This window comes from Coregonus lavaretus, assembly GCF_964263955.1.
Source record: "Coregonus lavaretus genome assembly, chromosome: 34".
Taxonomy (NCBI): domain Eukaryota; kingdom Metazoa; phylum Chordata; class Actinopteri; order Salmoniformes; family Salmonidae; genus Coregonus; species Coregonus lavaretus.
Genome location: NC_140021.1, coordinates 2094545 through 2108914, shown reverse-complemented (window position 1 = coordinate 2108914; position 14370 = coordinate 2094545). Strand labels below are relative to the sequence as shown.

The 14370-nt window shown below is 42.6% G+C and overlaps 1 protein-coding gene across 1 annotated transcript in view; it reads right to left on the bottom strand.

Annotated features, from left to right (window-relative positions):
• Positions 1-11707, bottom strand: part of LOC311109377 (serine/threonine-protein kinase 17A-like) — a gene marked incomplete at both ends in the record, with an annotated part of 57402 nt that extends 45695 nt beyond the window's left edge. The window contains one exon of the mRNA XM_084152231.1: positions 11547-11707. Coding sequence (XP_084008357.1) covers positions 11547-11707 — 161 coding nt within the window. The remainder of the gene's footprint in view (positions 1-11546) is intronic.
• Positions 11708-14370: the final 2663 nt, after the last annotated feature.

The following is a 14370-nucleotide window of genomic DNA, read 5'->3' as shown; positions in this document are numbered from 1 at the left end:
TGTTAATAGTCGTTGTTATTAGTCCCATCCTTCAGCTCCATTCAACACCTCCCATCTATCTCTTAACACCATCCATATTGGATTTCTATTTGCCATATATCTTTCAACTGTACTGTGATTTTTTACAAAAGTTCTGAACCTTTCTATTCTCATAGTTTCTACAGTTTGTGAATTGAAAATAAACATCTTTGCTAAAAGTATTACATTTATATTTGACATTTTAGGTCATTTAGCAGACACTCTTATCCAGAGCGACGTACAGTTAGTGAGTGGATACATTATCATAGTATTATATTATTGATCGATTTAGTTGTTGCTATGTTGGTCATACACTGATGGAGCGGCCCGGTCATCTAACTGGTAGGTGTCAAACTCAAGTCACTGTGCATACAGCAAAACCCTTTGTGCGTCATCCCACTTCTGACACCAATGTGTCAAATAAATGACAGACGATGAGGACTTCAGAGTGGTGCGGACGATGAGGATTTCACAGAGCGGTGCGGACGATGAGGACTTCACAGAGTGGTGCGGACGATGAGGACTTCACAGAGCGGTGCGGACGATGAGGACTTCACAGTGGTGCGGACGATGAGGACTTCACAGAGTGGTGCGGACGATGAGGACTTCACAGAGTGGTGCGGACGATGAGGACTTCACAGAGTGGTGCGGACGATGAGGACTTCACAGAGTGGTGCGGACGATGAGGACTTCACAGAGCGGTGCGGACGATGAGGACTTCACAGTGGTGCGGACGATGAGGACTTCACAGAGTGGTGCGGACGATGAGGACTTCACAGAGTGGTGCGGACGATGAGGACTTCACAGAGTGGTGCGGACGATGAGGACTTCACAGAGTGGTGCGGACGATGAGGACTTCACAGAGTGGTGCGGACGATGAGGACTTCACAGAGCGGTGCGGACGATGAGGACTTCACAGAGCGGTGCGGACGATGAGGACTTCGCAGAGTGGTGCGGATGACACCGCCCAATTGGTGGCTAGAAGTTGAGAGTCCTTCCATTGTTGTCATTCATCTCACAGATAACTACAAAGCCTCTAAAGACAGTCTCATTCCATGTGCCGTAGCAGAATGGTGGTCCACGCACACGCTAAATGAGCTGCCGTTGGGACCATCTGGAGTCACTCCTATAAAGGTTAAAAAAGGTATTACCTTAAATCCTCCTGACTAAACAATTCCCATCAATGGTACCAGAGCTACAATGGTACCAGATCTAAGCTGGTCCCTGTAACCAGAGTAAAAAGAGAATGGTACCAGATTTAAGCTGGTCCCTGTAACCAGAGTAAAAAGAGAATGCTGCCCAGGGTCGGGTATCTTGTGGCTAGTCAATAGTGTCCAAAACGCTGACATCACACTGCAAAGGCTATAGAATACAGGCAGGGTCTCCAGCTGACAGACGAGTTGACAGGATACCAAAAGCCAAACTACATTATATAGAAGAGATGACAGGATACCAAAAGCCAAACTACATTACATTTACATTTGTCATTTAGCAGACGCTTTTGTCCAGAGCGACTTACAAGAGCAAATTGGAGTTAAGTGCCTTGCTCAAGGGCACAGACAGATTTTTCACCTAGTCAGCTCGGGGATTCAAACCAGCTACCTTTCGGTTACTAGCCCAACTCTCTTAACCGCTAGGCTACCTGCCGCTTATAGCAGTGTCCTCAGATGGCAGAGAGAGAGAGAGAGGGCTTTAAGCCAGGGGATCTGTCTTGGCAGCAGAACGGTTTCCTCCAGCTGTTGCCCATAGGAACACGTGCCCATGTTTTCAATGCGTTTTAAGTATATTTTGGAAATGGGTCACTTGACTCACTACAAACACAATCACTTTCCATGGGGGGGGATGCTGTTGCTGAAATCCTAATCTTTCACACTGCCACTATGAGAGGAGAGCCACACAGAAGGGAGGTTCATGCATTTGTCGGCCTGCTCGCTGGTTCTGTCACTGTTTTGGCAGCCCGGTGCACTAATAAACTACTTTTGTTCAAGTCGTGTTTTCACAGGCTTGCAGTTTCACCCGAGCGTCCCGGCCATCTCTCAAAGAGCTCCATTAATCATTAAACGGGCACACGGAGAGTGAACCTCGAGTAATGAGGCGATGGCTGCTTTTGACAGGAGGAAAGCCTCATCACCTTGAGAACAAACAGCAAGGCAGAGCAAAGAGCTCCTATTGACTGCTCATTTTCCACAATAAGAAAAGGGCCTCTGAGCTCTTTACCAACTCCTGGACTGAACCAGAGGCCTGTTTACTCTGTGTGTAATGAACTCTGACATGTGACCCCTGTGTGTAGAGGAGAGGGACAGAGAGAGGAAGACGGGGTTGACTATTCATATGCTCTTTGGGCACAGAGAGGTACATTTTCTGAATACCTTGGGAAAGGGCATTACCTCGTCGCCGTCCCCTGGGCTGTCGGTTTCAAAATCCCACTGTGTCGTTTCAGTGCGGCTCAGGCTCTGTTACATGGTGGTTAATCGCCCACAATAAAAGATGTGGTTCGTTTGCTACGCCTTTGCGGAGATGAACAACTCGGGTTAGACTTCATCGCCTGGCTTTTTCTTCACTCTCAGCACAGGCTCAGTATATGTGAAAGGACATGACAAATTGAATTTGCTGGAGGGAGACAGGAAACACGACAGCATGTAGCACCACTTTAATCCTACAGGGTCTCAACGGCTTGCGTTAATAATTCAAACATTAGTTGATGGCGGAAATAAGAGGCATGTAACAGTAGGAGAGGTCTGTGACCCACAGGAAGTTAAATCAACGTCATTAGATTGCTTTGAAGGGAGCAAGTATAGAATGACTTATCCTCCTCCCCTCCCTGCCTCCCTCCCTCCCCTCCCTTTCCATCCCCTGACACAAGAGAGTAAAGAGAGATCTCGCGTATGGGGTTCAATAACAAACTTGGCTTTCACATGTCCTCCCCCCCTCCTTTCTCCGCGGTTGGCTGTTTCCACGGCGCTCAGCAAAATGTTGCCACCGGCCCGGCCGTAAGACCCAAACAACGTGAAAAGCTTGGGCGATGATGTCATGGTGTCCTGCCTGACTGTCAAGACACATAGGTCCCTTATGTGAGCACCAGAGGGGGAGGTTTGGTTCAAAACATGATTGGGGTTAGTAAAGGGGGTTTGGGACTGGGACCATACTGCACACATCAGACAGGCACGCACGTACGCACGCACGCACGCACGCACGCACACACACTCATCCAGGACCCTGAGAGCTATCCCAAGGAGTGTGTGTGCAGATGACTTGATGTTTTAGATGCTGGGGGAGTATAGGATGCCGTACCACTGCCCACAGCCTGCTGTAAATGCAGTCTAATCCTTCGGAGAGAGATCAACTCTAAACAGCACACGCTCTTATTAATCAAATGATGACAGAGCTTTTTTCTTCCTTGATGAGACACTGAAGGATCCACTGACCACTGGAATGTTATGGGCAAAACATCAGTACTTTTCATCAAACATTCAAAGGCGATATGAAAGGATTTTCTTTTTTTTTTTCCTAACCCTTCTTTCAGTCATACAGCCCTTTGTAATATGTACAGGCTTTAATTTTGGCATTGGGCAGAAACTACTTGAAGAACTGAATATCCCATATGGCTATTGTTTGAACATGTCAACCTAGTTTAATTAATTAGAGCAGGCCTGGCAAGATCCAAAAGAGATGAAGCAAAGTGGTAATAAATGTGATGGACTTCACCAGAGAGAGCAGGACTTCGCCAGAGAGAGCAGGACTTCGCCAGAGAGAGCAGGACTTCGCCAGAGAGAGCAGGACTTCACCAGAGAGAGCAGGACTTCACCAGAGAGAGCAGGACTTCACCAGAGAGAGCAGGACTTCACCAGAGAGAGCAGGACTTCACCAGAGAGAGCAGGACTTCACCAGAGAGAGCAGGACTTCACCAGAGAGAGCAGGACTTCGCCAGAGAGAGCAGGACTTCGCCAGAGAGAGCAGGACTTCACCAGAGAGAGCAGGACTTCACCAGAGAGAGCAGGACTTCACCAGAGAGAGCAGGACTTCACCAGAGAGAGCAGGACTTCACCAGAGAGAGCAGGACTTCACCAGAGAGAGCAGGACTTCACCAGAGAGAGCAGGACTTCACCAGAGAGAGCAGGACTTCACCAGAGAGAGCAGGACTTCACCAGAGAGAGCAGGACTTCACCAGAGAGAGCAGGACTTCACCAGAGAGAGCAGGACTTCACCAGAGAGAGCAGTACCATGTGTTCTAGCCTCACTCTTTGTACTCTATTTCATCCTCACACTGGGTTCTCTTGATTTCATTCGTATGCTGTCTGAGGCATGTGATAGCACTGGTTTAAAAAACAGGAACACTGTTTTAACTTTAACCATGATAAGAAAAAGACTTAAAAGCTCCAAATATTTAGACTACAGCAAGACTTGACGCTAAGCGTTTATTTATTTATTTTGTTGGGGGGGGGGGGGGGGGGACAAGGCTTTACCATTTAGCCCTGTTACCAACCTAATTCCTTGACGAACTACAAGTGGTTGCACACCTATACAACGAGTATAGCCTTCAAGCTACTCATTTGCCCAGTGAATTCGTTGGAACCTAGGCCTAAGACACAGTCTTAAAGGGACAGTGCAGTCAAAAACGTTATTTTCCTGTGTTTTATGGATATTTCCACACTATGTTGGAATAATACTGTGTGAAATTGTGAAAATGATGATAATGCCCTTTTTGTGTAAGAGCTGTTTGAAAAGACCACCTGAAATATCAGCTCGTTTTGCACGGGTGGAGTATTGGCCTGCCTGGCGACATCAACAGGCGATATAGGTTTATAGACCAATAACAAATAATCAAATCTCTCTGCCAATAACAGCTAGTTTTCAGGTTATATATATATATCCTTCCCATTAGGCTCCTCACTCAGATCACTTGTAGACAGTCCTAGCAAAATTCTTGCTTGAGAAAATGCTTTTTGCTTTTTGCTAAGAAGCTATTTTAGTTTATTTTTGACCATTTTAAATTGAAAAACAATCACAGAAAAAATGGCTGCATTGGACCCTACCAACTCAACTGTGAACAATGAGCTTGTAAATAGAACACAGGTAATTCCACGGCAACCCAGTGACACTGAGAATCAGATTTGTCATTTTAAAATGTCAAACAAAACACCAAATGATTGCAAAGCTAAACAAACCATACAACTCTATGCACAAGGACTATTTTTAACAACTTCCACAGAAGATTGTACAAAAATAAATTTACTTGAAGAACAGTTTGGATGATTAATGGAAACAGGAAAACATGTTTTCACTTTGTCATTATGGGGTATTGTGTGTAGATTGATGAGGATTTGTATTTATTTAATCAACTTTAGAACAAGGCTGTAACGTAACAAATTGTGGAAAAAGTCAAGGGGTCTGAATACTTTCCGAATGCACTGTAGCTCCACATTGATCTGGTACTGGTACTCCCTGTATATAGCTCCACATTGATCTGGTACTGGTACTCCCTGTATATAGCTCCACATTGATCTGGTACTGGTACTCCCTGTATATAGCTCCACATTGATCTGGTACTGGTACTCCCTGTATATAGCTCCACATTGATCTGGTACTGGTACTCCCTGTATATAGCTCCACATTGATCTGGTACTGGTACTTCCTGTATATAGCTCCACATTGATCTGGTACTGGTACTCCCTGTATATAGCTCCACATTGATCTGGTACTGGTACTCCCTGTATATAGCTCCACATTGATCTGGTACTGGTACTCCCTGTATATAGCTCCACATTGATCTGGTACTGGTAGTCCCTGTATATAGCTCCACATTGATCTGGTACTGGTAGTCCCTGTATATAGCTCCACATTGATCTGGTACTGGTACTCCCTGTATATAGCTCCACATTGATCTGGTACTGGTACTCCCTGTATATAGCTCCACATTGATATGGTACTGGTACTTCCTGTATATAGCTCCACATTGATCTGGTACTGGTACTCCCTGTATATAGCTCCACATTGATCTGGTACTGGTAGTCCCTGTATATAGCTCCACATTGATCTGGTACTGGTACTCCCTGTATATAGCTCCACATTGATCTGGTACTGGTACTCCCTGTATATAGCTCCACATTGATCAGGTACTGGTACTTCCTGTATATAGCTCCACATTGATCTGGTACTGGTACTTCCTGTATATAGCTCCACATTGATCTGGTACTGGTACTTCCTGTATATAGCTCCACATTGATCTGGTACTGGTACTCCCTGTATATAGCTCCACATTGATCTGGTACTGGTACTCCCTGTATATAGCTCCACATTGATCTGGTACTGGTACTTCCTGTATATAGCTCCACATTGATCTGGTACTGATACTCCCTGTATATAGCTCCACATTGATCTGGTACTGGTACTCCCTGTATATAGCTCCACATTGATCTGGTACTGGTACTTCCTGTATATAGCTCCACATTGATCTGGTACTGGTACTTCCTGTATATAGCTCCACATTGATCTGGTACTGGTACTCCCTGTATATAGCTCCACATTGATCTGGTACTGGTACTCCCTGTATATAGCTCCACATTGATATGGTACTGGTAGTCCCTGTATATAGCTCCACATTGATCTGGTACTGGTACTTCCTGTATATAGCTCCACATTGATCTGGTACTGGTAGTCCCTGTATATAGCTCCACATTGATCTGGTACTGGTACTCCCTGTATATAGCTCCACATTGATCTGGTACTGGTACTCCCTGTATATAGCTCCACATTGATCTGGTATTGGTACTCCCTGTATATAGCTCCACATTGATCTGGTACTGGTACTCCCTGTATATAGCTCCACATTGATCTGGTACTGGTACTCCCTGTATATAGCTCCACATTGATCTGGTACTGGTACTCCCTGTATATAGCTCCACATTGATCTGGTACTGGTACTCCCTGTATATAGCTCCACATTGATCTGGTACTGGTACTCCCTGTATATAGCTCCACATTGATCTGGTACTGGTACTTCCTGTATATAGCTCCACATTGATCTGGTACTGGTACTCCCTGTATATAGCTCCACATTGATCTGGTACTGGTACTCCCTGTATATAGCTCCACATTGATCTGGTACTGGTACTTCCTGTATATAGCTCCACATTGATCTGGTACTGGTACTTCCTGTATATAGCTCCACATTGATCTGGTACTGGTACTCCCTGTATATAGCTCCACATTGATCTGGTACTGGTACTCCCTGTATATAGCTCCACATTGATATGGTACTGGTAGTCCCTGTATATAGCTCCACATTGATCTGGTACTGGTACTTCCTGTATATAGCTCCACATTGATCTGGTACTGGTAGTCCCTGTATATAGCTCCACATTGATCTGGTACTGGTACTCCCTGTATATAGCTCCACATTGATCTGGTACTGGTACTCCCTGTATATAGCTCCACATTGATCTGGTATTGGTACTCCCTGTATATAGCTCCACATTGATCTGGTACTGGTACTCCCTGTATATAGCTCCACATTGATCTGGTACTGGTACTCCCTGTATATAGCTCCACATTGATCTGGTACTGGTACTCCCTGTATATAGCTCCACATTGATCTGGTACTGGTACTCCCTGTATATAGCTCCACATTGATCTGGTACTGGTACTCCCTGTATATAGCTCCACATTGATCTGGTACTGGTACTCCCTGTATATAGCTCCACATTGATCTGGTACTGGTACTCCCTGTATATAGCTCCACATTGATCTGGTACTGGTACTTCCTGTATATAGCTCCACATTGATCTGGTACTGGTACTCCCTGTATATAGCTCCACATTGATCTGGTACTGGTACTCCCTGTATATAGCTCCACATTGATCTGGTACTGGTACTCCCTGTATATAGCTCCACATTGATCTGGTACTGGTACTTCCTGTATATAGCTCCACATTGATCTGGTACTGGTACTTCCTGTATATAGCTCCACATTGATCTGGTACTGGTAGTCCCTGTATATAGCTCCACATTGATCTGGTACTGGTAGTCCCTGTATATAGCTCCACATTGATCTGGTACTGGTACTCCCTGTATATAGCTCCACATTGATCTGGTATTGGTACTCCCTGTATATAGCTCCACATTGATCTGGTACTGGTACTCCCTGTATATAGCTCCACATTGATCTGGTACTGGTACTCCCTGTATATAGCTCCACATTGATCTGGTACTGGTACTCCCTGTATATAGCTCCACATTGATCTGGTACTGGTACTCCCTGTATATAGCTCCACATTGATCTGGTACTGGTACTCCCTGTATATAGCTCCACATTGATCTGGTACTGGTACTCCCTGTATATAGCTCCACATTGATCTGGTACTGGTCCTCCCTGTATATAGCTCCACATTGATCTGGTACTGGTACTCCCTGTATATAGCTCCACATTGATCTGGTACTGGTACTTCCTGTATATAGCTCCACATTGATCTGGTACTGGTACTTCCTGTATATAGCTCCACATTGATCTGGTACTGGTACTTCCTGTTTATAGCTCCATTCTTTCGTATTTTATTCCTCGTGTTACTATTTTTATTATTATTATTATAATAATTTTTACTCTGCATCATTGGAAGGGCTCGTAAGCAAGCATTTCACAATAAAGTCTACACCGTTGTATTCTGCGCATTTAATTTTATTTGAAATACAGAAGCTTTGTAGAAATATGCAGAAAATACTAACACAGGTGACACGTGCACAGTAGAACACACAACTCAAATTGAGTTCCAGGCTAAATAACCAGGTTCATAATCTCCTGGCGGCTGGCATACTTACAAACAACCCAACCAAATTAAACAGCTTAGTAGGGTAATTTATTAGTCAAGTGCTTACTTCAGCTTTACAGCCAGATAACTTCATTAAATCACATGATTTACAGAAATAAGCATACAAGGCCAACCAAAACAAACACATGATATCTATGCACGGCTCGAGCTAGCGCCTCAATTCAGGCGTCCAGACATAATAATGTAATGTTCCTCATCATTTTACATTACATGACATTTTAGTCATTTAGCAGACGCTCTTATCCAGAGCGACTTACAGGAGCAATTAGGGTTAAGTGCCTTGCTCAAGGGCACATCAACAGATTTTTCACCTAGTCGGTTCGGGGATTAGAACCAGCGACCTTTCGGTTACTGGCACAACGCTCTTAAATCACTAAGCTACCTGCCGCCCCGACAAGGTGGTAAAGGTCTAATGGTCATAATACTATTTCCACAGTATGGCCACTGTAGATTGTTAACCATCATGCAGCTCCAGCTAACTCCAAGACATCCATGCCTTATGGCTGAAAAATCTATTTGTAATCTGATCATTGCGCCATACCAACTTGTTAGGCGTGCGTAGGCTCGGACTAATTCAATTTAAATGGGAAATGTTGAGTGTCACAGTAACAGAGGTGGTTTCAGGACTAAAGTGAATTCCAGTTACATCTGAGACCTGGGAACAGTGATTCCTTGTGGACCTTTTTCTAAAAATACTCTAGCCAATGTTCCATGAAGTTCCCCTCTGGCAAAATTGAACTCTCTTGTTCCCATTGGCAGGTACTAAGCTTAATTCTCTGGCGAGATAGCAGTTTCCATGTATTCCGGCAAACAAACACAGACACACACACACATAGCAGAGGCAGCCAATCAGATACAGTGAAGAGATTATCCTACAGATATAGAGATAGTATGGTTTTCTTTGTCTACAGTTGATGATCCGTGAAAAATGAATTAACAGCGGGTACATAACATAGCAACCAACATCAGCTAGAGATGTTCCAATGATTTTAGAGATGTCAAACTTTTATGTTTACCTAATAGGCCTCAATATGCAGTTTTAAATAATCTGAAAGTAGGCTCAAGAAATCAGCTATCATTTTGGTGGCAATATTCAACCAATTTAAAACAATTTTTCAACCAGTTCTTCAACCAAAGTGTGAGTTCATCTAGGCCTAATACTCGTTGCAATTGACCCCTTTTTCTTTTAAACAAACCAGGGTAAATAAGGGGGTGTATTTGTGGTTTTAGCCAGAGGATGCTTGTGACCAGTCACCAGAAGGGTACTTCCCCAGCAGCTGGTCACTGGGCAGAGGGAACAATGATCTGATTTGGATGTGGTTTAGCCAAACACTTTGAAGTGAGTGCCTTTGGCTAATCTCAGACGCAACGGCCGGTCATGCCACGCAAAGCCACATTCTGAATGTCCCTCTTATGAAATAATCGCTAAAATCATCAGACAGACATACATAGCTGTATAAGGGCAATGACTTTGACATCCATAAGGGCTCACACACTTCTTATCAGCTTAATCCAATCTCAGAGGAGATATCATCGACTAGGTCAGGATTCATCAACTAGCCGAGGGGCCGATTTTTTCTTGAGTGGATGGTCAGGGGGGCCGGAATATAATTACAAATAATTTGTAGGCCAAACAGATAACATAAGAATTGTAAACCTTGCTTGCATTTGTATACAATCACATATATCTCTCTATTATGCGTGGGAATACTTTGGAACATATTTCCAAAATGTAAATCACTTGGAGCTGATTTGCTGGTGTTTTTACAGTCTTTTATGTCGTCGTCGTCGTCCCCCCACCCACCCCACCCACCCCACCCACACCCCAAGAATAATATATTTATATATCAATATTTTTTTTTGCAAATAAAATCACCCACAGGGAACCCTGCTGTAGGTTTTGCTTGGGTCAACATGGTGCCATTCAGAGGGTTGAGTGTGGCGTTTGCATTGCCTGGTCTAAGTGGCGCTCTTTAGAATGCTCAATGGCAAAAGACACTATGCCCTGACTTTGGCTGGCATGTTAAGAACGCTGTGTGAAATGATGAGGCTGAAATAAAAATCTCACTCATGAAAAAACACACTGGAGTTCCCCTTCTTTCTATGTCAGTGAAGCAGAGACCAACCACATAGTTGGCTCCCAAGAAGTGGACTAAAGCCATTCAGTGGTGAAGTTTGGTGTATCAAAGTGCCCATGACAAGCAAACAAGGCAGGCATGATTTTGCAGCTGGGACCCTATATGCAAGGTTGAACATGAAATGCACCAACTCATGGCTTGGCTCCAAGTGCATGGTGACGTTGATGAAAATCCCTTCAATGGATTCCCCAATTTACACTGATGTGTCCAATCAAAAATACATGTTGCAACTTTAACTGCTGGACAGAATATCATCCCATAGTGTTACATTAAATAATGAAAATTATAAAGTAAACTTGTGGTGCAGACAAATACCTCCACAATGACAGCAGGAAATGAGATGTGTCACTACCACAGCTAACTACAGATAGCTATACCACAGCCCAAAACGGTGATATTTGAATATAAACTATTCAAGAAATGGGAAAATTTTCCTGCACTATATCTTCAACATTATCACAAGTATGAAAACAGTAGCACAGACGTTCTACAGACAGACAACCTGACAAGCTGGATAGATGCTCAGCACCAGATCTACTGTATTTACTAAGAACGTATAGTTAGTTACCTGCCAAGCTCTTTGCCCGGAATGATGGTGTAGTGGTCAGTGAATGGTTCATTCTTGATAGGAGTTTTGATTTCGGAAAGTAGTCCACAACGGTTCTGGTTTGGTTCGGCTGCCTGGCCATAGTGACACAGTGTTCGGCTCCGGGGACATTCAGGAATCATCGCGTCGATTCGGTCAGGGCTGAATGCTTTACAGGGCTGAATGTTTTACAGGGCTAAATGTTTTACAGCTCTGAATGTTTTACAGCGCTAAATGTTTTACAGCTCTGAATGTTTTACAGCGCTAAATGTTTTACAGCTCTGAATGTTTTACAGCGTGCTGTCTCTCCTGTCACTTTAAAACAAAACCAACAGTAACCCGAACTTCCCTTTCTGATAGAAGACTACTTCCCTTTATGCTAGAAGACTAGTAGTAGACGTTGGCTACAAGATGACGATAAAGGTAGCAGTACTTCGCTGCTTTATAAGTTATAAAATAAGACCGCATCCCTCATGGATATTTCAGAGGAGAAAACTGTTACTTTCATGTTTAATTAAATTATGTCGAAACGCGCAACATTGTATAAATATTTTAAACTCAGCTGACTGTTTGTAACCGGGCTGTCTGATCTGATTTCGCTCGCTCACCAGTCTGAACAACGGATGAAATAATATATTACAAGTTTACAGTCAGATACTTTTGTCTCTGTCACCGTGGTAGCACTCTTGATTGACAAGCAATTTCACCAAATAGTGTGGCGCATGCTACTTCACTACAGGCAGGGGGAGGGCTCTCCACATCAGTAATGTATATAAACCCTGGATTGTTTTACTATGTATTGGCCAATGAGTGAATTTGACGCCACCAGTCGCCCATATTGGCACTCCCAAGAAAAGCAGTCCTCCGTGGAATGAATGGAATTCTACAGTATTTCATTTAAATGTTTCCAGGACAAAATTAATGTATTTAAGGATGTTTTGTTGTAGTGGGGACAGAAACATTAGTTTTTTTTATGTTTAGCTCACATAATATGATATATATATATATATATATATATATATATATATATATATATATATATATTAAGCTGTCTGTAATAGAATACACGTGGCAAAAACAAATGAAGACATTTATAAATGCATTTCTATAGCTTGCAAAATATTTTTTACACTGGTGGGGGAGTGCCAAGATTGAGGCACGGCGGCTTCAAAACAGTGCCCTCTAATAGTCATCTAGTGTATATATAAATCATTGTTCCATACCAGATATATTTTTTTACATTTTAGTCATTAGGCAGACGCTCTTATCCAGAGCGACTTACAGTTAGTGAGTGCATACATTATTTTATTGTTTTATTTTTCATACTGGCCCCACGTGGGAATCGAACCCACAACCCTGGCGTTGCAAACGTCATGCTCTACCAACTGAGCTACATCCCTACAGTGGGCACAGTGCCAAAAGTCTTATTCAATTAACTTCAATTTGCTTTAAAAATCCTAACTTGTAATCTGACACAGCACTACCGTTAGCTCACTGGGAGCGGGAGAATTCCCAGGAAGATAACTAATATAATCCATCGATTGTCAATACATTCCCCTTGTCAAACCTGTATCCGTTTTCATAGTATTTTGTCATAGTAAAATCTGGGCAATGTGCATAAACCTGGGCACATTAACCAGTGAGAGTAATTAGAATAGAAGAGAGAAGAGTAGAATACAATATAATACTTTATTGTTTATCTAGTAGTAGTAGTAGTAGTAGTAGTATTAGTAGTAGTAGTAATAGTAGTAGTAGTAATAGTAATAGTAGTAGTAGTAGTAGTAGTAGTAGTAGTAGTAGTAGTAGTAGTAATAGTAGTAGTAGTAATAGTAGTAGTAGTAGTAGTAGTAGTGGAAGTAATAGTAGTAGTAGTGGTAGTAATAGTAGTAGTAGTGGTAGTAATAGTAGCAGTTGTAGTAGTAGTAGTAGTAGTAGCAGGTGTAGTGGTAGTAATAGTAGTAGTGGTAGTAGTAGTAGTAGTAGTAGTAGTAGTAGTAGTAGTAGTAGTAGTAGTAGCAGTACTTCTAGTAGTAATAGTAGTAGTAGTAGTAGTGGTAATAGTAGTAGTGTTAATAGTAGTAGTGGTAGTAGTAGTAGTAGTAGTAGTAGTAGTAGTAGTAGTAGTAGTAGTAGTAGTAGTAGTAGTAATAGTAGTAGTAGTAGTTGCAGTAGTAGTAGGATTATTATTAGTAGTAGTGATAGTAGCAGTAGCAGTAGTAGTGGTAGTAGTAGTGTTAGTAGTTTTAGTAGTAGTAGTAGCAGTGTTAGTAATAGTAGTAGTAGTAGAAGTAGTAGTAGTACTAATAGTAGTAGTAGTGGTAGTGGTGGTAGTAGTAATAGTAGTAGTGGTAGTAGTGGTAGTAGCAGTAGTAGTAATTGTGGTAGTAGTAGTAGTAGTAGTAGTAGTAGTAGTAGTAGTAGTAGTAGTAGTAGTGGTAGTAGTAGGAGTTGTAGTAGTAGTAATAGTAGTAGTAGTAGTAGTGGTAGTAGCAGTAGTAGTGGTAGTAGCAGTAGTAGTAGTAGTAGTAGTAGTAGTAGTAGTAGTAGTGTAGTAGTAGTAGTAGTAGTAGTAGTGGTAGTGGTAGTCATAGTTGTAGTTGATGAGTGGTATAAGTTAGGTTAGGAGCCTACTTATTAAGGCCTCAAACATTCCTCAATCTTATCAGGCTAATCTTATAGTCACTATGGTAACATTTAAACCACCGGCTTTTAGTGGCTTTATAGGCCTTAGCAATCTATTTTCAAGGGGATCACTATGTTGAGGTCAAGCTTATATTCACCAAAGGGACTAACTAGAGAGACACAA